At 40.9% G+C, this 21,911-nt stretch overlaps 1 protein-coding gene across 1 annotated transcript; it reads right to left on the reverse strand.

The window, feature by feature from the left end:
• Positions 1–6,666: 6,666 nt before the first annotated feature.
• RNPEPL1 (arginyl aminopeptidase (aminopeptidase B)-like 1) lies at positions 6,667–17,757 on the reverse strand. The gene is given in 10 exon segments (XM_010283505.1): positions 6,667–7,258; positions 7,934–8,076; positions 8,381–8,608; positions 10,061–10,169; positions 11,186–11,298; positions 12,355–12,468; positions 14,813–15,048; positions 16,238–16,354; positions 16,788–16,939; positions 17,605–17,757. Coding segments are annotated over 10 exon segments (1,638 nt in total). The 3' UTR covers positions 6,667–6,985.
• Between the last annotated feature and the right edge of the window lie 4,154 nt (positions 17,758–21,911).

Genomic DNA, 21,911 nt, shown 5'->3' on the forward strand with positions numbered 1-21,911 from the left:
GGGGGCCGCCAGTACCGGTATTCTGTACTCGGGAGTGCCTGGAAGAAACTGGAAATTCTCCTCATCAGAGTTGGAGGAGGAAAGCTTAATAGTCACCTGAACAGTTCTTAGAGAGGAAAACGAAACCAAACTATATTTTCATTAAGGTTACGACAGAGAAGCTGCCAGAGAAATTGTTGACCCTCACAAAGTTGGTTCCCGAGATAATGGCAAAGATCACACTTTCAGATAGTTTATAGTCCAGGGGCTGAACTGACAAAGGAAATGTGTCACTTCTCATACTTCAATAACTACTACTGCCTAGTGAAACAGAAAAGAAAAAATACATTAAAAAATACTGACCTGCTATAAACAACAAAGAACAATAACAAAGGAAAGAAATACCGAAATACAAGACCCCTTGCAGGCTGTCCTTCACTAAACCACTGCTAGTTCCAAGGTGTTTGGGCCAGGCCAAGGTATACTGCAGCAGGCTTTCATATTTGGGCCTTTTACATTCATGTTTCTCAAAAGTTCCAAGTGTGATCAAGTAAGCAGGCTGCTGAGCCAGCGTGTCCTCTTACACTGTTTACCAAAAAAGTTGTTTTTCACATTTGCCTATAATGATGGGTTTGAGTCTAAGGGTTGTATCACCTGGTCTTTGGGTAGAGAGGTTGTCTGAACGAGAGATCTCCACAGAAAACACCAATCTGATTCGTCTCTGTCAAAAATAAATGCAGAAATCATCCTCTTCAACCTCCACCGTACCAGAATGGAAATACTCACAGGTAACCATCAGGTGATCCAGTAGCTGTCCGACCACTGACTGATCCAGAAACACGTTCTCAACCCCGGCTTATACCCATGGTACAGACCCAAGGCTTCTCCATCGCATGCACCAAATTTAATCAACAAGCAAGACTTTTCACATTTGAGTTTTGACCCTTTTGGGAGCAAAGGAAACCATTTCCGAATTATCATCAGTAAGAATAAGGACCCCTCTTGTCTATGGCTCATGCAAGAGCGCTGCAGCTGCAAGTGAGCTGACACAGGAGAGGTCTGTTGTGGGAGGGAAGGGGGAAAAAAAAAGACCTCTGTCTCAGGAACAGTGAGGCTCTCATCTGTGTGATTCCATGCTTGCTGCCTTCTTTAGGAAACAGCGATCACTGCATAAATTCCATTAAAAGACAGATCACAGAAAGCAGTACAGATGTTGAGCTCTAACAGTATAGATACAGTAGATCTGGCCTGGAACAGTGAATTAGTTAAACATGTAACAGTATTTGTTTATGATGCTATTGAAAGAAGGAAAGAGATGGACAGTACCTGAGTCTCCAAGATATCTGACATGCTTTCCTTGCCCCAACTACAATTTTGGCAAGGGGCAAATTCATCCATTACGCAGCTGGCAACGTTGTTTTTCTATTAACCCTAAACTCTTTGGAACAAAAGCAGAAGAGAATTTTCTCTGTTGCCTCTTGGAAATCCTGATGGATTAAGATATTCCTGAAGACAGACATACAGGTCTATTTAAATAGTGAGTCTTAATTTGTCAATTAAGACAAAATGACACTCGCCTTTTTGTCAATCTCTTTCTCAGTGCACGTTACATTGGTGCTTCATATTTCCTTGTAAAAGAGGAAAGCAGACACCAAAAGGCTGAGTCCAGTTGCCATGGAAATTTAAACATTTAAGAGGAATTTGCATACAGTTAAATAGCCAGCTTATTTCCACGTGAATTAAGACTATCCTTTGACAGAGTAGTATTTGATATTTTCATTATTGTTTTCCAGTTTTTGGGTTTTATCAACCTCATGTTCGCTTTTGTCATTTGTCTCCAACTCCAGATGGTTCAAGGACAGGCAGACAAGTAAAAGTGATCCCAGCAATGCTGGTTGGGCCTAATGTGCCTGTTTTTCCAAACTGACACCCAGAAGTTGTTTAAATTGCACAAGGGAGCTCTTCCAACTCTGGATCCTGATACCAGGTTTAGGAAGGCACAGGCTTAATCCCTGCAATAGCACTAGGCTGACAGTGGTCGGAGCTGTGTTAGAGGAACAGCACAGAATGTCATTTTGCTTAAGGGAGATTTTGGAGGGGGTATTTGGGGGTTTATGACCAGAAGAACATGGCATGGAAGAAGTCTTTGATGGTTTTCATCAGCCCACCAGAAGCAGCCTGGTACCACAGTGCTGTCTTCAACTACTGGGAAGACAGACTCAGTCTTCTTCCAGAAAGACAGAGTGGCTTGGCCTGAGGAAGACTCCCACTGCTAGACAAAGACCTCCCTCATCACCTCAGGCACACCTAGGGGTAGACCACAGCTCCAAGCTTCCATGCTGGCTACCACAGTACACAAGAACAAGGTGGTACAAGACACCAAAATTAAAACAATGCACAAATCTGATACTTCCCTAGGTCATACATCTAGGGTCATAGACCTGGAATGTCAACCAGTTATTATGACTTAATCCCTGTGACGCTTTCCACCAAATCACAGCAGCATGAGGAATATCCTATCTCCCATCCTTTCCTATCACCTCCCACTCTTCCTTAAGACCCTGCATCCCAGTAAGTATTCTTTTGGAAAAGGGTCCACTTTTCCAAACATATACTTACTTTTCCGCTCTGCAAAACCCACTAATGCCATTTCTTAAATTTTAGAGAGGGGCTTGTCTCTAGTATATTAGAACATCTTCCTTGTGGGGCACAGAGCATGCCATGTTCAACATAATCCTAATTCCCTTGACAAGAAATCAGAGGTATAAGACTTGAATTTTCCAGTGCAGAAGGTGCATGCATGTAAGAGACTGAGTGAGGCTAAGTATTCACACAGGCTCAATCATTTAATGCAGCCAGGTAGTCTCCCTCTATACAGAGTGAAAAGTCACCTCCAGGGTACGGAATAGCTTTTCTTACACTCCTTTATCTATAAAAGAAAAGGTTGCCATGTCCATATAAGACATGCTCTAACTGGTGCCCAAATTACTACTGTAATTTATGAAAAAACAGGATAAATGCACAATAAATAAAAAATTTTACAAGTTGGTGGGGAATGCAGCAGCATTTGAGGTCATTTCTGGGAAACAGTGTGCAATTTCCATTTTAAAAGGATGCTGAAACATCATGCTCCACCCCAGAGCTAAAGCAATATGTGAAGTGTGGAAGACATTCCTTGCAGCAAGAGACCAAACAACTCAATCTGTTTTCTTTAAGAATTAAGAGGTACTTACATGGGAAAGAGGTTAGTAATAGTAAGCAGTTTATGTTTCGCAAACAAAGCAGTAGCTTTGAGAACCGGAAGCTGAAAGTAGACAAATGCAAACTAGAAATCAGGTAGGCAGTTTTTGAGTGTTTGTTATTAAAAGTTAGAACAACTTACCTGGGGCTTCAACAAATTCAGTGTCATTTAAATTGGGTCCTCCCAACAGAAAAATAATTGTGTGTCTCAGAGGATAGTGGCTTGATAAATTTCACACTATGATTTCTACTGAGGTTTGTTTTATACACCAAGTCTGATACTGTGGTCATAATGACTTTAAGCTTTTATCAATCCATAGTAAAAAGTGTGAAAACAAGTGCCATGTGATTTAAATGTTGACTATATTGCGCTATTTTATCTTTGGACAAACACAAATGGGAAAAACAGACTGAATAAGTTTACTTGACCTAAGTGAATTATGCAGTATATATGCCTAGTATAGATGTACAGAAGGTCCTGTGTTATCTGAAAAAGGCAATGGCCAAGGTCACTGCAGTGCAAGAACATAAGAAAATCTGGGTTAAATCAAAATGTTTGGGATGCTTGCTAGAATTGTTCTTGGTTAATGGAGTGTACAGTTAGGATATTGCAACGTATTGTGACAGCAAAATTACTGATACAAGCTTAACAGATTAATGCATGTAGGTAACAGGAATTACACTTAATGTATTAACCAACATGGCTATGAAATGCTAAAAAACTAAGTTAGTAATATTCCATTTTATTAAAAGGTTTGGCTCTTCAGAGCTTTTCCACAAGTGGTATTTCTAGATCTCATGTCGCCCTGCTGAAGACCGCAATGAAACAAAGTAATAGCTTTCATTTTCAAAATAAGGGAGATAGGGTTATCTCTTGGCATCTGCTTAAATAAAAATGATTTGTTGTACTAATCTTATTTTAACAGATCAGAAATGAATGTACTGAAGATAAGGCAAGTAAATAGTTTCTATTTAATCTCAGTCTAATTTGCCTGTCAATCTGAAGTGTACTACAAATGAAGACAGAAAGTAGCCCAAAGCATTAATTTATTTTGTGTCAACAAAAGGAAGGCTTATCTCTACAAACTTACTGCCAATTTTTTCTCTTCAAAATAAAAATGCACTCCTTGCTCGCAGGAGGAGCAAAAGTACCTGAAGAAGGACACATGCAATACTTAAACAAATCTTGCTCTGCTTCTGTGTTTCAGCAAAGTCTTATGAAAATATCCATCTGATGGGATCTCACAGAGATAAGAGCAGAAACACTAACTTAGACCTCATGTTCTTTAACCACGAAACAGTCTGTTAGGTTCAGCCAGCATTTCCCTGCTCTGATGCAGGTACATGCAAACACACAGCTGATCTGATGTATTTCAGTCAGTTCCAATAACAATAGATATTTACTTTTGATTATTTGCTCTTGCCACCTCTCTAACTTTTTGCTGTGCAGCTTTTAAATAGCTTCCGAATTCCCTCTATGCTGCACTCCAGAAAAGGACAAAACAAAGACGACGTACCGAGTTAGCTCTTCCACACATCTACAGCAGGGACGCTGAAAAACTGCCGAGAAGGCTAAACTTGTCACAAAGTTTAGTTTAATTTGACAATCATCATAAGGCATCCATGTAAATTAAAAATTCCCACCAGGGTCACATACATTCTCCCACAAAATAAAACGTGTTAAAACGGAGGCCTGGGATTCCAAACGATGCTAGTGGTTACTGGTCTTGGCCAGGCTGCCGCTGCTGGCACTGGGGTCCAGGAGAGGCAGCACCAACAGCAGCAACTCAGGAAGCGGGAAGTCAGCTTGCACAAATCTCTTCCAATAGAACAACAAATAAAAAGGAAAGAGATTTATGCAGAAAACATCATTCTCCATCCTCTCTGGGAAAACAAAACAGAACAAAAAAGATAGTCCCATTCAAGGAGCAAAGAGCAGAGCTTAGAGTTCTGAAGCCCAATAATGCTGATGGCCCATTCTGTAAAGTAATGAAGCACTACAGAGGCCTGAGTTTATTATTGCTTTATCCCAGTTCAGCCCAGGCTAAGGCTACGGTGAAGTCCAAATTAATTTAAAGCAAGAACGCAGATGCAGTAACAGCACCTAAGTCCCCATCCACACATGGGTGTAAACAGATCCTTTTGGTGGAAAAAAAAATCTCCCGAATTTCCCCTCTTCTTGTGCTATGCAGATCCCCATAGCAGGGCTAAAATTTGCCCCAAAGTATATAACAAATCCTCTCTCACATCTCCTTTAGCTGAGCCTCTTCCAAATGTTTCACCTTTTATTCAAACTAGTCCTCTATCCTGGTGACACATCAGCTCAGAGATGCTTCCTGAGAGCTCACTGATGGTCACACAGCTACCCACACGTTCAACAGAATGTGGCATAGAGTCTACAAATCATCGCCTGTACTCTAATACCCAATGATACCTTGCCCTCAGCTTCCTGAGACCAAACGGTGCAGGTAGAAGAGAATGTCTTCCCCATCTTGCATGCCTGGCCAGTGATCAAGAGAAATAGCATGCTGTGTAAATGAAATGGCATCTCACCACCACCACCGCAAGTCAGAAAACAGACTTGGGTAAAGTGGCGCTTAAAAGTTTCACATCAAGACAGAGAGTGCTTCTCTCAGACTATCATATGACAGGGCAACTGTTATTCAGGCAGACATTATTCAAGGCAGTAAAATTTTACCATGGATATCTCCATGGTTGACTTACAGGCCCAACATATGATAGGAATCTTTTAAAAAAATTAAAGGTCCTGTTAATTCTTCCAAAAGGACAGAATAGAAGACACACAGTGCATCTGACGAACGCACGTGCTACATATCCTAACATGCTAACAAAGGTTGCAGCTAGACTTGTCAAAACAGTCAAAAAAGATTTAGGCATCCAGCTAGTACCAGAATTGATGGCATTTGGGCACCTAAATTTCACTTTTTTGAAAATTCGAGCCTACACATTTCTTTATTGCTTGTCCCATTGAGTGCAAAGGGAAAACTGAGGGTAGGGTTAACTACAGAAGGATTTCAAATCCATCATAAGGTTTCCCTGCTCTTTTTTTTTTAATATATATATATATACACACACTTATATATATATATAAAGCATTATTATTATTTAACCAGCTGGGGGTGGGGGGGAACAGGAGCTACTTAAAATTAGTTTCTTAATTATTTAAGCATTAGTCCCCTACCTCCCAAATCACAATACCTCTGTCACAGTAAGGAGCATAACATGAAAATGTGTTTGCTGCCGCTGACAATTCCTGAGTCTCTCCTTTGCAGAACTTTAGCCCAAGTATCAGGATAATGGCAGCTTGACACATATACACCCCCCAGCAACATACATACAGCAAGTAGGACATGCCTCAGTGGCCTCAGACAAAAAAAAAAAAAAAAAACACCAACACACACAGGAAAAAAAACCCAATCCACCAAGAAACAAACTTGGATAAACCATCCAGAAGAGCCTCAGGAAAGTGAACTATCTACTTTCCATGGAGAAGCAACTGCCCAGGAGTCCCTGCCCAGTATAAACTGAATCAAAATATCCATCCCACAGCTGAAGGAGATCTCTGGAACCTGGCAGTGTCACATGCTGGATACTTGAAGGCACATTTGCTTTGTGTTTTGGGAGAGAAATCCAGTTACAACAGCACACTGCAGCTGCAGGGCTGAGGGAAAGGAGGCGACACTTGGTATCTTTCCTCTGTTCCTGTCCCCATTTTCAAGCTTCATGGCTGGCATGAGCTGGTGATCTAAGCAGACACATTAACATCCCTGAGTGAAATGGCACCATTTGTGGCCTCTGAGACTTTGTCCTCAAGCACCATTGCTGGTGTGTCTGTAGTGACTGCTGTAGTGTCTATGGCAGGAAGTGGATTCAAGCCCTGTGATAAGATCTGTTGGATGGTTTTCCGCAAATTGGGGTGCAGCTGGTTTTGGGTCTGGTAAAAAATTTCTAAGGCAAAAGACTTGAGGGTGCCAGTGCAAAGGTCCTCATAAAGTGGAATTGTGTACATCCGAGACATCTGCAAAAAAGGAAAACTGGATAATATCACTTCAATAAAAGTCAAGAAGTTCAGCTCTCCTCCAGCTACGTTCCAACAGCCCTGAATGACTTCAGACTGGAGACAAGCAACACATTTCTTCAAAAGATAGCTGAGTCTATTTCTAAAGTTTAATGCAAAGATTTTTATGAATGATAATAAAAAAAGCATTTGCTCTCTAAGATTGAGCTACTTCCACAAATAACAGAACTATTTTTAAAAGGCCAATGAGAAGAGGCCGTAGCAAACCATGCATTAACCTTTTGCTCCTGCACAATAAAAACTACTGAAAGGAATTCAATGAGCACTAGCCTTGCTTGAAATGTAAATACTCAAACCACCACATGATTTAGTAGTGTGAAAATTTCTGGTCTGGAAGAGCCAGGGCTGCTACAAAGCAACATAAAAAATGCACTGGGCAGAGCTGGGACAAGGGTATTGAGTTAGGCTAAACAAGCAGAGATTATCTGTAGGCATTTCAAATTTCTGCCCATTCCTCCCCACCCGCTAGCAGGTGAGCCATGCTCAGCCCCTTCGCAACACACCTGGTCTACACTTGGCCAGGAAGCAGAAGTTCCAAGGTCTTTCACGTCGCATGTCTCATGCACATGTCTCATGCACTGAGAGGTGCAGTGATTTTAATCCAGCAGTTAGTACCTGGTTTTCCAAGAAGCGACGGACTTTGTAAAGGTCTGGATAATAGTCATTTCGGACTACAATCTGCAACCAGCGGATACGGATTTCTGCATTCATGGAGTCCAGCTGAGAGGAGTAACATTCCGAAAGCCTTTTTATCACCTCTGAAGACAGCACATACACAGAGAAAGAACTATGACCTATTTTGTCAAGTTTGAGGGTCATCAGAGAATAATGCGTCATAAAAATCACAGAATTATAGAATGGTTTAGGTTGGAAAGGACTTTTGAAGATCATCTAGTCCAATCTCCCTGCCATGGGCAGGGACATCTTTCACTCGATCAGGTTGCTCAAAGCCCCATCCAACCTGACCTCACATAATGATAAGGTCAACAAGGGGCAGGGCTCTCTAGAATTCAATTTATTCTTCCAGGAATACTTTTCTACTATCCTGATAAGAGTACTCACCATGTGGCAGTGGTGACCCATCTAGCAATCTGTCTAAGAAAAGCACCGTTTGGAACGTTCTCCATTTAGTGAGGTCAACACTGCTGGCAGCAGCAACAGAGTCCAGAGGCTCTGTGGTCCAGAGTTTGAAGAGCGTCTCCACTGGTCTGGTGAGACTGGATCCCTGAGATAAGTCTGGCTCAGCTAACGGAGGTCCTGTAGCATTGAGCCAACGTTCAAACTCCAGTCCTGGAATGAGAAGCACCAAAAGTGTCAAACAGGAGTCTCTGCAGGTGACTTGGCTGCCTCAAGGTTCAGGACTGGTTCTAGCACAGTTAGGAGAGGTTCTAACAATAGCAGATCAGACCAACCTATATTTATAGTGACGTAACAGTCTTAGCAGTCTCATCGAGCTAGCCTACGCTACATCTAGAAGAGTGCCAGCAACACCTCTGCCAAATTTAACCTTGAGTTTTCTAGAGCTCAACATTACAGGGAGTAAGCACAAGAAACACATGTTCTCTTAAGACAGCCAGGCTAAGAAGTATTTGTGATCAAACTATGTTCTAACACAAGATTTTTTGTGTGTTCATTTCTCACTCAGAATTCTCCTCAGAATTTTGAGGAAGACTAGAGAATACAGGGAAAATCTGCCTCATTAAAAAAAAGGAGATAAGAGGGCTGACTAAGCCCCTCCCCGCCACTGGCAAGAACAAGAAATTTTAAATTTATTTCTATAATGAATAACTGAAACCAAAAATAGCTCTCCACGAGCGGCAGAGCTAGCAGAGCCTGGTTTCCAACAAAGCTCTTCCTCTTGACACTTTAACACCTTAGCACTCTCCTAACCCTTGGCAATACTTCCCATTCCACACCATCTACCCTAAAACTCCTCCTCCTGCATCCCCTGAATATTACTCAGGCAAAAGTGAGCCCATGCTGTGGTTAACTCATTAGCCAACCAGTGGGGCAAATAAACTACGTAACTGCTGAGCTCATGCTGCAGCTTTTCCCACAGTAGGATCACTCATCTACATCTCTCCACAGGAAGTTTCCACAAAGCCTGTAGGAAGCTAGTATCCTTAAGAGCTGTACTCCAGTGTCAGTCTGGTTTAAACTGACCAACAGGTTCAGTCATTACTTGCAAGGATGGACACATAGCAGGATAACATTAGTCTCATTTCTTTAAGAAAAAGGGCTAATAAGCACCTGGGAGATTACAGACCTTTCATAAATCCACCAACAGCTATAAATAGGGGAGATAAGGGAGGGTGAAACATTATGGAAGAGATTTTATATGCATGGATAGGACCTCGGGAAAAGTTACAGTTCTCAAAGCATGCTTCCTGTAATTAAAATAGATGACATTTCCATGGTCACTGTTTCCTTGCATTTGAGCATGTGGAAATCTCACATACACCAATCATTCTGTCTGCAGTGCAAAAGATGAGTCAATGAGAAAGTTAACTAAGGGCCACTTAGCTGATTAATGCCAAAATTGTCAGCAATTTAAGATGTTCTCATTCCCCAACATGGAGGCAGTAACAATAAATCACCACAAACAGTTTTATCACGAACATCTGGCTGTTGCCAAATGATTTTGTTTGCTTTAGCATTTTCTTATGCATCCTCCAAGCCAAGCACAAAATTTATCATGCAGATTTTCTACAGTGTTTACAGTTAACTAAGTAAATTTCCTACCTGCTTTGCTCTCAACACATTGCTCTTTCAGCTCTGGAAAAAAATTCAGGAAGGAATCCAGAAGATCTTGAGCCACAACGCTGGTAAATTTGTACTTCTCAATGTAGGCCTGAAACAGTAAAAAGGATTAATTATGGTTAGGAGAAAGACAGCTTCCTTTCGATGTAGAGGCACTGCATGCAATTAAAAAAAAAAAGAAAAAAAAAGAGAGACATGGAAGAGTGAGAACAAGTATTTGGAAGGTTTTTAAAAAAAAAAAAAGGAGCAAGAAAAATATTCTCCCTCCTCACTGCAGATGAGAAAAGCACCATAACAAGAAAAAATTGGGTAGCTGCAAATACACTGACAGGTGAGTACAGGGGTTTTTTTCTGATACAGATCACAGATACATTAACGTATCAAGGGCAGGAAGGTTTCCTCGTACTTGACACTGGTGAAAAGTCAGAATACAGTTGGCCACTCTATTATTCACTGACAGATTATGGACTAAAGTCATAGTTACGTAACTATAAATAAAAGAAAGATGGAATGGGGATGCATGGGAAGAGGAAATGGAAAATACACATGCAGCAAAAAGAAAAAGCAGTGAGTTGTGTCACTTCTCAAGAACAAGTCAACAGCTGCCATAATTGTCTATGGGTTTTGCAAATGTCCTCCAACACACTAAACCTGTCCCAATGTAGGAAACCATGCCCTTTGTCACACTGGCTAAAAAAAAGAACTACAAGCTGTTACCATTTAGTAGTGAATGAATTCACATCATTCCAGTCATAGATAATCTCTGCTGCAACAGCTTTCTAATTGTTTGGAGCACAGAACAGGAGGTAATAAAAATATACTACTACTCTGTATTTGGCACCTCATAAGCTCAGAAACTAAGATGAAAGAAGAGCATGAGTACATTCACTTAAGAGAAGTCTCAATAAAAACCTGTCACACATAGAAAGAATCACATAGGATGCCAGATGGGCCCACGCCATTCTTCCATCTCAGACACACTTCTATTCAACTTTACCCCTGTCGATTAGCCACATTGACAAAACCGGGGGGGGGGGGGGGGGGGGGAAGAAAAAAAAAAAAGCAGCTCTATACCTCAAGAGAAACACATGCTTATTTCACACTCACTCTTAGGAAGGAGTCAAAATGTCTTGGGTCACCACAAAGCTGGGACAGGTAATAAACAAAGCAGTAGCCTTTCTCATAGGTGAAGAGGTTCATTAAATTACTAGGATTTACACCTGAAAGGAGAAGACAACAACGTTACAAGACACTGTAATGAGGACACTAATTTCCAACCCTTCAAAAAATATACAGACCTCTTAGAGATCACTGAGTGGAGATGCAGTGACTTAGAAACAAAACAAGCCTATTGTCAGAACATTTAATTTACTGCAGTAAATTAAACAGAAGCAGTCCAAATGCACAGGCTGGGGGCAGGGGACAGGAATCAGTGATTGTAAGTTATGTATTAATTCCTAAAGGAACAAGTCACTTCAAATTAGAAGTCACTGAAAACACACCTAGAATTTTAAGACAAATCCTTTTTTTTTTTTTTCTTTTTCCAGTGCCAAAGTCAGGGAATCACCACAACACAAATTTGTAAAGTATCAACATAAGGTAATCGCTACTTGTTCCTTTTTTGAGACTTCCAACACATGCTTTTCCATTCCATTTGGCTTCAGTATCATCTCCACTTGCATTTTAGGCTGTTTTAAGTATCATCTAGAAGAAGACTGCTTCACACCTCCAATGGTGATGACAGAACTAAAGAACTACCAAAGAAGAAGATACATGATGCTGGAGTGCAGACATGCATGTGGCTTAGGGGTTAACCAAACAGCCCCTGCATAGCTCACTCACAGGAGAGCAAGTACATACATTTATCTGTATGCTTATGCATACATATATAGTTCTTACATGAACACATAAAAAGAGGAACGTTTAATAGCACAGGATTTTATTTGATGTTTCCAAATATTTTCATTATAAACTGCTTTATTTTACATATTCAGAAGCTCAAAACCACACCGCTTTCAAGGCAGTTTTTCACACTCTGTTTCTACCCAGTAAGTCTGTTCCATTCTTAAACAGAACAATATTTATAAAGATGAGTTAGCCAACTTTGAAGAAAACTTCAAGCCAAGTTGCTTTATTTACTTCTAGACTGGTTTACAAAGCAGTATTTCTTTTTTCTTTCTTTTATAAAGGAGATGTAAAAATCAGTCTTTTTGGTCTATATTCCAGCATCAATACACAGAAATTTTGTGTACAGCAGTTTCAGCCAAAAGCAATACCTGGCTCCAGTTTAACCTGAAGCTTGCTGACCGGGTTGTCTTCTCCAAGGAGCTTCATCTGTCTGTGGAGAGCATCAAGGCGGAATGCAGTCTCCAAACATGTGAAGGCAGCTCCTACCCCAAAAAGAAGGGTATTAGTTGTGGGAAAATTACTAGCAAAATCTGACCTGTGCAGAACTAGCACAGGTACAAAATAAAAGCTACTGAAGGTCTAAAAGACACAACAATAGCAAGACAGAATGACAGTAATGTAATGGCAGAGAAACTTGAGTGCAAAAAATCCTTGCAATTTATAATGCAAGTCAGAACCTAAACCAGCGCATTTACTCATTCTGATTATACAGCAGGCTGAACTCAAGAACAAAACAGCATGAAAACTGTGCTAAAGTTTACATCCCTCAGATCATCTTAGCAGCTCTTGCAAGATAAGCAGAGCAACATTGGAATAAGTATTGTACAGGTAACTTTCAAGGAGCAATCAAGTGCTACAAAAAAGTAATGTCACTGGTAGAATAGTAGACACATGATTCCATACTCATGTTACCAAGTGAATAGCACATCTTGGGTGAAAATAGAAAAGGATTAGATTTAGTTCGTATGTTACAGATTCTGTAGATCTTGCTTAAGCTTCATCTAGCATCCCACCCATATTGTATCACAAAATTTTCACCTTCCACTCATTAGGGACTTCTTTTACAGCTGCAACTGGGTAAGGTACTCTTTCTCTTCGATCTAACTGCAGTGTAGAGCATTCCATGCTTCCAAGCCAAGCTAGCTGTATTACACTGGCAAGAGAAGAAATCATTCCTATGCCCTTTCAGATGTAAAAAGCTGTGGAAAAATGTGTTTTCAGATTCAGAAGATACTTAACACCCAGCATTACTAGCACTAGTTTTCTTTGCTAAGTCTTCAACTTCAATGATAGGGCTTGTTACATAGATACAATCTCAGTACATATGTAGGAATCTGATATAAGCAAAATTAGAATTAAGAACCAGGATATATTTGGAAGATAGAAGAACTTGTACTGGTAGAGAAAGGGGCAGATGTGCTTCACAGGGGAAGGCATGAACCAGGATAGCTAGTGTTAAGGTCAATTACTTCAAGCTACAGGGAGGAGGATTAAGCAAGATCCAAGAGGTGTGGTAGTCAGTGGAGTCCAATTTCTGTAAACAATGTCATTACAAAGATGCCTTTTTATTAACAGCCGAAGATACTCCAGAAATTATGTCAGAAATGGGAAGATTTAGATCAGAGGTTTGTCTTAGAAACAAAATGGAATGTGAAAAGTGTTTACTAAAGAATGGAATTTCTTTATTTCCTGAACAATTGCTTCTTTAAACAACCAATTCTAAATGTCAAGAGAATAGACCAAAATCAGCAAGGATCTTGTGCTGTGTCAGAGGGACAGACTAAGATAAAGAAGAGGTCAATGTATTCTACCCTATTCATATCGTTGCCATGTATAATATAACGTGACTTATAAGAATAGTCCTGACCACTGAGAATTACTCAACATAAAACAGCTTTCAAAGATATATAATATACATTGTAACATCTCCATATATGCTCAGAGCAATTCTTTGCTCAGAGAAATTCTTTCACTAAACTTCATTATCATCAGCTCATCTCCAAAAACAATATATGTGAATAAAAACAAAAGGCATCCTTCTAAACATTCGCACTGCCAAGATTTCCAGGAATTTTTCCAAGATTTTTTATAGCAGATGCATGAGAATACACATGGTACAGGCTTTTAAGAACATAACAGGACAAACTATAGAGAAGCGTATGTTCCCATTATTTACTTGAATAAAAATCCAACTGAACTGAAAAGCAAGAGGAATGATTCACTACTTATATATTCTAGCCACAGTACCATACAGTTGATCTGTGAAATTCACCGATATTAAGCAAAGGCAGGGCTGTACAACTCACCAGGAAGCCTCAAGCAGATGAACAGACAGCTACATAGATGTGTACTTTTGTCTTTTGCCCACCCTAAGTGCTATTGCCATCATTCTTTCCAACAGTAGGTAGCTACTCACTGATCAGGATTAGAAAGACACTTGTTCAGAGGATAGTTATTTCACAATATAACCATGATAAGATTTCTTACATCTTTCTCTGAAGCATCCACTGCTCACCTTGCTCTGACATATGTACACCTGCCTGGTACCCAACAGTAGTTCCAAAGTTCCTACAAACACCCTTACAACACTGTGCTAACACACCTCAAAGCCCCTATTACTGTATCAGGTATTGATTCCACCCAAAGCCAAGACAACATCAGACACTAAGCATCCAAGATGTTCAACGCAAAGTTTGGGGCCGTGTGTTCCAGAAATAAAAAAAAGAAAACCAGCTCCCTACAGACTTTTGAGCTCCCAAGGCAAATATTCTATGTAGCCAACTACTCAATTATTGGTTAGACATAGCATAAGTTCTGCATTTATACCATAGGTCTCAGTAGTGATCCGGCGCTGCGCGTATGTGGCTAGCCCCTCACTCAGCCACATCTCCTCCCATGTAGCATTGGTGACTGCGTTTCCAAACCAGCTGTGGGCAACTTCATGAATGACGTCAATGATCAAAAACTCATCACTCTCCAGAATGGAAGAGATAATGAAGGTCAGGCATGGGTTTTCCATGGCAACAATAGGGAAGGATGGAGGAAGAAAAACAATGTCATATCTAAAATTAGGGAGAGAGAAGGAAAAAGAGAGAAGAAAGGATATAGGTAAATTACAGCTATTTCAAAAGATACACACAGTAACAGGGTTTTTTCTTCAGGGAAGGCTCTTCTGACACCTTTTTTTGACTTCAGGAACAAACTTTCTACACCAGTGGTGCCTAATTCTTCAGATCAGAGGATCACAGAGTTTATTCTGCCAGCCAAGGACTTGCTCACATTTGGATGTAAAGACTGGACAGTCTTCTCATATATAGCAGATCCAGCACTTCACAGAAGCATCATGTTCCCTTCACACAAGCAAACTCATCAAGTTGCACATCTGAGAGCCAGAACCACTAAGTTTACATACACTACCACATACACAGTGTCAAGTCCCCAGAGGCTCCCAGCAAAGAGAGAGGCTGGGAAGCTACCAAATTAATTAACTGATTTGGTGTACCTGGAGTGTCAGCAAAATGACTCTAGTCTGTCTGCTTCAGAACATAACAATATGTTTTGTTTTGTTTTCTAAATTTCTCCACCAATGATCAACACTGGCACACTGGGCTGCGTTCTCAGATTATTTCAAGCAACATTTTGTAAGTTAATAACACCACCACGTTCTTCCTGCTTACCTTCATCAAAGAAATCTAGGAAGCCTTTGTAAACATTTTCTCCCATCCAAAGAATGAAAGCATTCTCTCAAATACGTTCTCTTTTAATATATAGTCAAGCTTAACTTCAGAAACTATTAACATTGGTTTTAGGGACTAGGACTTTCAATGAGTCTGTACTGAGTCAGGTGTTCAGCATCCTCAGGCATACCACAATAAATATATCGTAGGTCCAGTACCATACATAAAAATAAATAGGATAAAAAAACTGCCATACATTGTAAATGGTGTCTGGCACAATGTTGGACTTGCAACAAGTCCAACATTGCAACAAAACACCTCGGTATGAAAAACCTTCACTCCTCAGGGAAGATCCACAGTTTAGAAACCTGCAGTTCTGCCCACCATACCAGGCAAAATACCACTGTGCCTCCATGGTCCTCTCTGACGCTTGAAGAGACAAAACTCCAGAGTTTGTTTCCAACTACTACAGAGCTACCAGTTGAGAGGCTCATTTGTCAAGCTATTGCTAGCGTAGGGAGCATTGTTTTATTTTGTTCCCATTACACAGTCCTGGGAGACTTATTAAACTCACCTTCCCCATATATATGGGCCATACAGACTCTCTGCGGCAGTCAACCAGCGCTCAACCATGCCAGAAAGCTTGCTGATGGCTGTTGGCAGGAGGCAAGGCTCTGCCCACACTCTGCTCCTGTCAGAAAACAGAAAACATCAGGTGATACTTCAGTAAACTAAATTATCTCTTAGAAAAAATAGCGTGACTTCTCACCACACTTCCATGTATGGTAATAGCAGTAAGAGGTCTCACATCAGACTCAGGCCTTCTTTAGGCTAGCACTCAATAGATACATGGCAAAAGATAATCAAAGATCCCTTAAATTGCCTTAAGGCAAGGAGGCAAGTAGCTGTAATGACTACAGGGGACAACATTTATGAAAGAGGAAAGTAACTTTGCCAGTGCAGCGCCATGGAGTTCTTTAAAGCCAACTTAAATTTAGAACTCTGAACACTCACAGCTCATGATCCCCACTGTTCCCTTATCCATGACTCAAAGTATTTATCATTTATAAGTTGAAGCACTGCAAGGAGACACAAAAAGCAGATCAACTCACTGCAAATCTTACCTTGGACCTATATCTGCATGTATAAGGTCTCCTGCCACCAGGGCCACTAGGTAGGCAGGAACTGGATATTCCATGTAAAATTGATATACACTTTCCTCTTCTAAGTAGGTACTTTGGGTGGCACTCATCAGCACCTGTATGCCAGCTGGAGCCTGGAAGACCAACATCATACATATCAAGTCTCTAGATGATCACAGCTGAATGACTACACCACAGATCTCTGTTTTTTTTCATCTATGCCTAAGAGGGTGTACATTGAAAAGAACCATTTAGATAACACAAAATGTAAGATTTCTGTGGGCTTTTTATACCACAACCTACCCAGCCCATGAAAACATACCAACCAAAAATATTAATCCTCCTATATTGCACGGGTTCTTATGCCCGCTCCCCCAAAAGTGCCCACGTATCAAATTATTTCATCTACACAAAATGCAACGTTATTTGATGCTGCTTTCATAAAGCTTTGGTTTTTTCCTTTCAAGAACTGATAAAATACAGTTGAGTATTATCATCAATAACCACTACTTGAAGTGACCAGCCAAATTCTCTCTTTCAGGTTGTCCATTTCATGGCTACTCTTTAAGCGTTGACTACGGGGAAGGCAAGACCCAAGCGTGATAGGCAACAGAGTTGCCTTTGTGGCAGTACACCAATTCTGTTCCAAGACCCAGGATCTAAAAAAATCCCGTATTTTTTATAACATGGTCACAATGAATATTTTATATCATATATCCACACACAATGTAACTACACTTTCACAAGTTAACAGCAGCTAAGTGGTTCATGAACCATTTATATCCACCTGGTCACTCACCTTAACAGTAGCTGAATAGGTACACTTCACTGCTGGTGTGTCAAAGCAGGGGAAGAAAGATCGGTTACACACTGAGTGGCCCTGCGTAAAGACAAATGGCTTGGCATTGCCATACGTCAGTTCTGGATCCAGCCACCAGATCTGTTAAAACATGATGTGAAGAAGAGGTGAGGGAAAGGGACAAAAGTCACAAGGATAAACTGCCAAAAAACAAAACTTGAAATCAAGAGGATTTTGAAGGAGGAGCTGTTTGGCTCCCCAGATGCATACCTGGCACAGGCCATATTTCCATTTCTAACAACACATCTTTCTACTCCTGTTTATTTGCCGTGACTACTTGGAGTAATAGTTTTTCCTCACTGTCTGAACACCGAGAGGTGCCACACAACACACTGCTCCAGACACTCACTATTTCTGTTGTATCGATTTGCTTGGTTAATAACAAACATCCACACAACCTTCTTCTCCCAGGGAGTACTCTGAATATCTTAATGTTTTTAATTCAACATGAACAGGAGTAGTAGGGGTCAGGTAGTGCCCACTGGAAAAAAAAAAAAAACCAACAACAACAAAAAAACAACCCACAAACCAAAAAACCCTGAGGCTGAACAGTGTACACAACATTATCTCTGACCCTGACACTGCCCTGCTGGCTGAAGCATCAAACACTTTGACACTATGCAAAAAAGTCAGTGTATGTAAGAAACATCTGGTCAATGACACTGGAAGCCTCTTTTTACAGAGCGGATAAGGAGATTCTGGGTGGTCACAAAAAAACACCCCAACAAAAAACAGCACTGAGCATGTCAATTGTCAGTATCAAACAGCAAATAAATCATGAGTCAAACCCTCAGCAAATAATTAGAACAGATTAAGAATAATATGAAAAAGTGCAGTTACTTGCCTTTTTGGTTTTTCTGTTTCAAATGTAATGTTTATGCTTTCACCAGTTCCCTGCTTCCAACTTTGAAGTGTAGGAACAATTTTAAATAAGGATTTTCTTGTAATCTTAGAACTCTGAAGCTGAACTTTTACGGAAAATATCAAATATTGTGAAACTTGCAATAAAGTTGGAACCACTGGCAGCCTTGGGAACAGTCAAGCACAAGGAATAAAACTTCTGAGTCTGCTGAATTCTTGGATCAAAGCAACCAATAAATCTGAATTGAGGGAATAGCAGTTAGTGCACACACTAGTTCAGTTCTGGTCCTCAAGAGAAAGCAATGAAATACTTACAGAAGAGAAGCCTGGGTACTACGACTGCTCTGTTTTTAACAACATACTACAATTCTGTCTCCTAGTTAACCTCTCTGTGTTCTGGAAATCAAAGTTTTCTCTCTCTCCCTCTGTCCTATAAGGTTATTCTTTGATATCTTCTTCCCTTGCTTTTAGACGCTTCTCCTCGTGCTCCTCTCCCAAATCATCCACTTCAGCAGCACCCCTGGGGATCAGTGAAATTTAAGGAAAGGAAACATACTGTCAGCAGCTTTCAGTGCTCCACATAGCAGTTCCCACTTCCACTGGCAAATAGGGGTTTTTTAGGTGGGAAGCATTAGAAAATTAAAAACCTTTATCTAAAAGTAAAACTAATCTCAGAGCAGCATTCTTATCTTGCAATTTAAGATTATCCCTTTCTGTTTCAAGCCTGTTAGGTGGGCCAGAAACATGCTTGCAGTGTGGTTTCTCCTGACGAACCTTGCCTCACACACCACGAGGGCTAAGGCTACGTGACCATTCAAATCCACGTGCTGCATTTCAGCATATCACTGGCCAAATCCCCAGGTCACTGCTGAGGTGCTACAGATTTCCACTCCATGGCTACCTACATTTCATGGCAATGAGTGTCTTCTCTGCAATATGGCATTGTGGAATCAGAGACAGCTACTCCAGAAGACATTTGGGGACAAATGTCTCATTAAAACCCACAGTTTGAAACTAATAGCTTGCCCCAGAACACACATTCACATAAAAATACAAGTGCTGTGTTTTAATCAAGGGTAGCAGTTTTCTAATAATCCAGGAAGGAGGCCCTGAAACTAAGTTTTTCAAGATCTGCCCTAATGCCAACTTCTAAAAACACTCCTCCGATGAGTGGCTTTGTGCTCATATCACAAGAAGTCTGACTTACAAGCTATATCGCTGGCCCTGCTGAAGAGAGTCACACCTTCAAAATGTTGTTTCCTTTGCTTGCTAAGAGACAGAAAAGGCTAACACAGAAAACAGAGAGATAAGACACCACCAGACCTGCGTTGCAAGGCTAGAGTAGGAAGGAAAAAGGCTTGACAGATGATGTCTTTAGAGCAGAGAGATAAGGGGAAGTTCTCCCTGACCAGCGCAGGAAGAAAACATAAGCAGGAAGCAAAGGGGAACTGAGAAGTTGATTCTTGTTTACAAGAAACTCCACAAATTAAAGACAATTTCTTTTCAAGCAGTCCCCCTTTATTTGACATTTGGTTGAAGTTAAAAGAAGCACCAGCCTCACAGGCCAAGAGGGGAAAAACACATTTGCAGAGGATGAAGTATTTTTTTCCCCTGTTTCCTAATGTCTGCAGCTACATGGCAAGCCTCCGTCTCTCTTTCCAGATGCACTTGGAACAATGATGAAAGTTATCCTGAAACAATATAAATAGATCTGTAATATAAATAGACCAGGCTATGCTGTGGGACAGAGGCAGGACTGTGGACTGGGGAAAATGAGTATAAGCAGCATCCCAGAAAGGAGTGCAAGGAGCGGGGTGTGGCTGGGGGCGGGGGGTGGAGAAGTACACAGGGACAGAGTAGTATTTGGGGCCATATCATCTACTCCACATCCAAATTCCTCCTGTGCTCCCCTTTGGAAAGATGTAACATCATCATAAAGCTCATCATTTTTATCTAGTTTTTCATGCATACAGGAGAGCTGTTTCACACATTAAAGCTGTTCTATCATGCATTTCAAGTAAAAAAAACCTGCTGCTTAGTTCCTCTGCTGAACAGAGGCTTTGGGCAGCCCAGGTTTCCCCCTGCCCACATGCTGCAAAGCAGCTCACACTTTATAGGGCACCTGCCAAGAATATAATTTTTATTGACTTATATTATAATCTTTTACCCAAATCTGGTAAATGACAAAGGTAATTAGCTAAGCCTCTTTCAATTTTAACTCTCTACATGTTTCTACCTGCATTATTGATGAAGCTTCCGAGAAGAGCTGCAGTGCCACAGCTTCTGTTGTAGACAAACAAGCCCCTCCATCTGACAACAAAGTAAACCACACCTCTGAGATGTGGAGGATGTGACAGGGGCAAGGCACACCTGGACAGCGAGTCACTTCAGGAGGACTGAGGGAAGTTTCCAGCACTGCAAAAACAGGCTGTACTTTTTGCTAAATCCTGCAGATGAGGAAATGCTGTAATTTTTTATACCAGAACACAGAGGAGAGTTTGCATTTAAGGTTGTCACAGAAAGAAAACAGCACCGGTGTTAACATGTGCACTGCCAAATCAGAGGTGTGACACAGTGGGCACGAGACAGATGTAGATTTTTCTCTCTAAGGAAGAGGAAAAAGAAAATCTTATGAAAGGGTATTTGTAGGACCAAGAAGTAAGGGGTGAGGGAAAAGAAGGGGAGGAAGAGCAGGACTGCTGTCACTGACACACCTGATCAGTGTCTGCCTTCAGCCCACACCATGAGATACACACTCTTTATGACAGTCTTGCTTCTGATGCGAACTGGTGATGTACCGAGCGTATAGTTTCCTAACAGCACAGGGAGCTGGAATGCTCTGTCAAAGGCAGGTTTAATCTCTCAGCTGTCTCTCAATGTCCATCAAGCAACCAAAGATCTTGGCTCCTTCCTCCACACGAGAACCAATGGGACAGTCAAATCACATCTCCAGATGGCTCAAACCAAGTATATCGAGGCAACAGGTTTCCAATTTTAAACAGACTACTATCTCCGCTGCTGGTCTTACTGCCAAGACATCCATGCTGCACTGTAACACGAATTTATGGCTTTATAGGTCCCACAAGTATACTAAGGGTCCCACAGAAAATAAACCCTGACCTAAAAAGATTATATTCAGAGAAAGGCCAAAGAAAATAGAACTTTTAGAAGAGAAACGTCTAACACTGTAGAGTCGCAGGGAAAAGGGACTCCAAGGAAACATACTGCACATGAGTCTAAACCAGCCTTATCCACATGTGGGTTACTCATCCCTGTTAAAATGCAACACTGGGCTGAAAAACAGCAATGACAGATAAGACCACAATAGCATGAAATGACTTTGGGTGTTGTGTCCCGTCCCTCCTCCCCCCCCCCCCCAAAAAAAC

This window comes from Phaethon lepturus, unplaced genomic scaffold (genome assembly GCF_000687285.1).
Source record: "Phaethon lepturus isolate BGI_N335 unplaced genomic scaffold, ASM68728v1 scaffold48923, whole genome shotgun sequence".
In the NCBI taxonomy this organism is placed as follows: Eukaryota; Metazoa; Chordata; class Aves; order Phaethontiformes; family Phaethontidae; genus Phaethon; species Phaethon lepturus.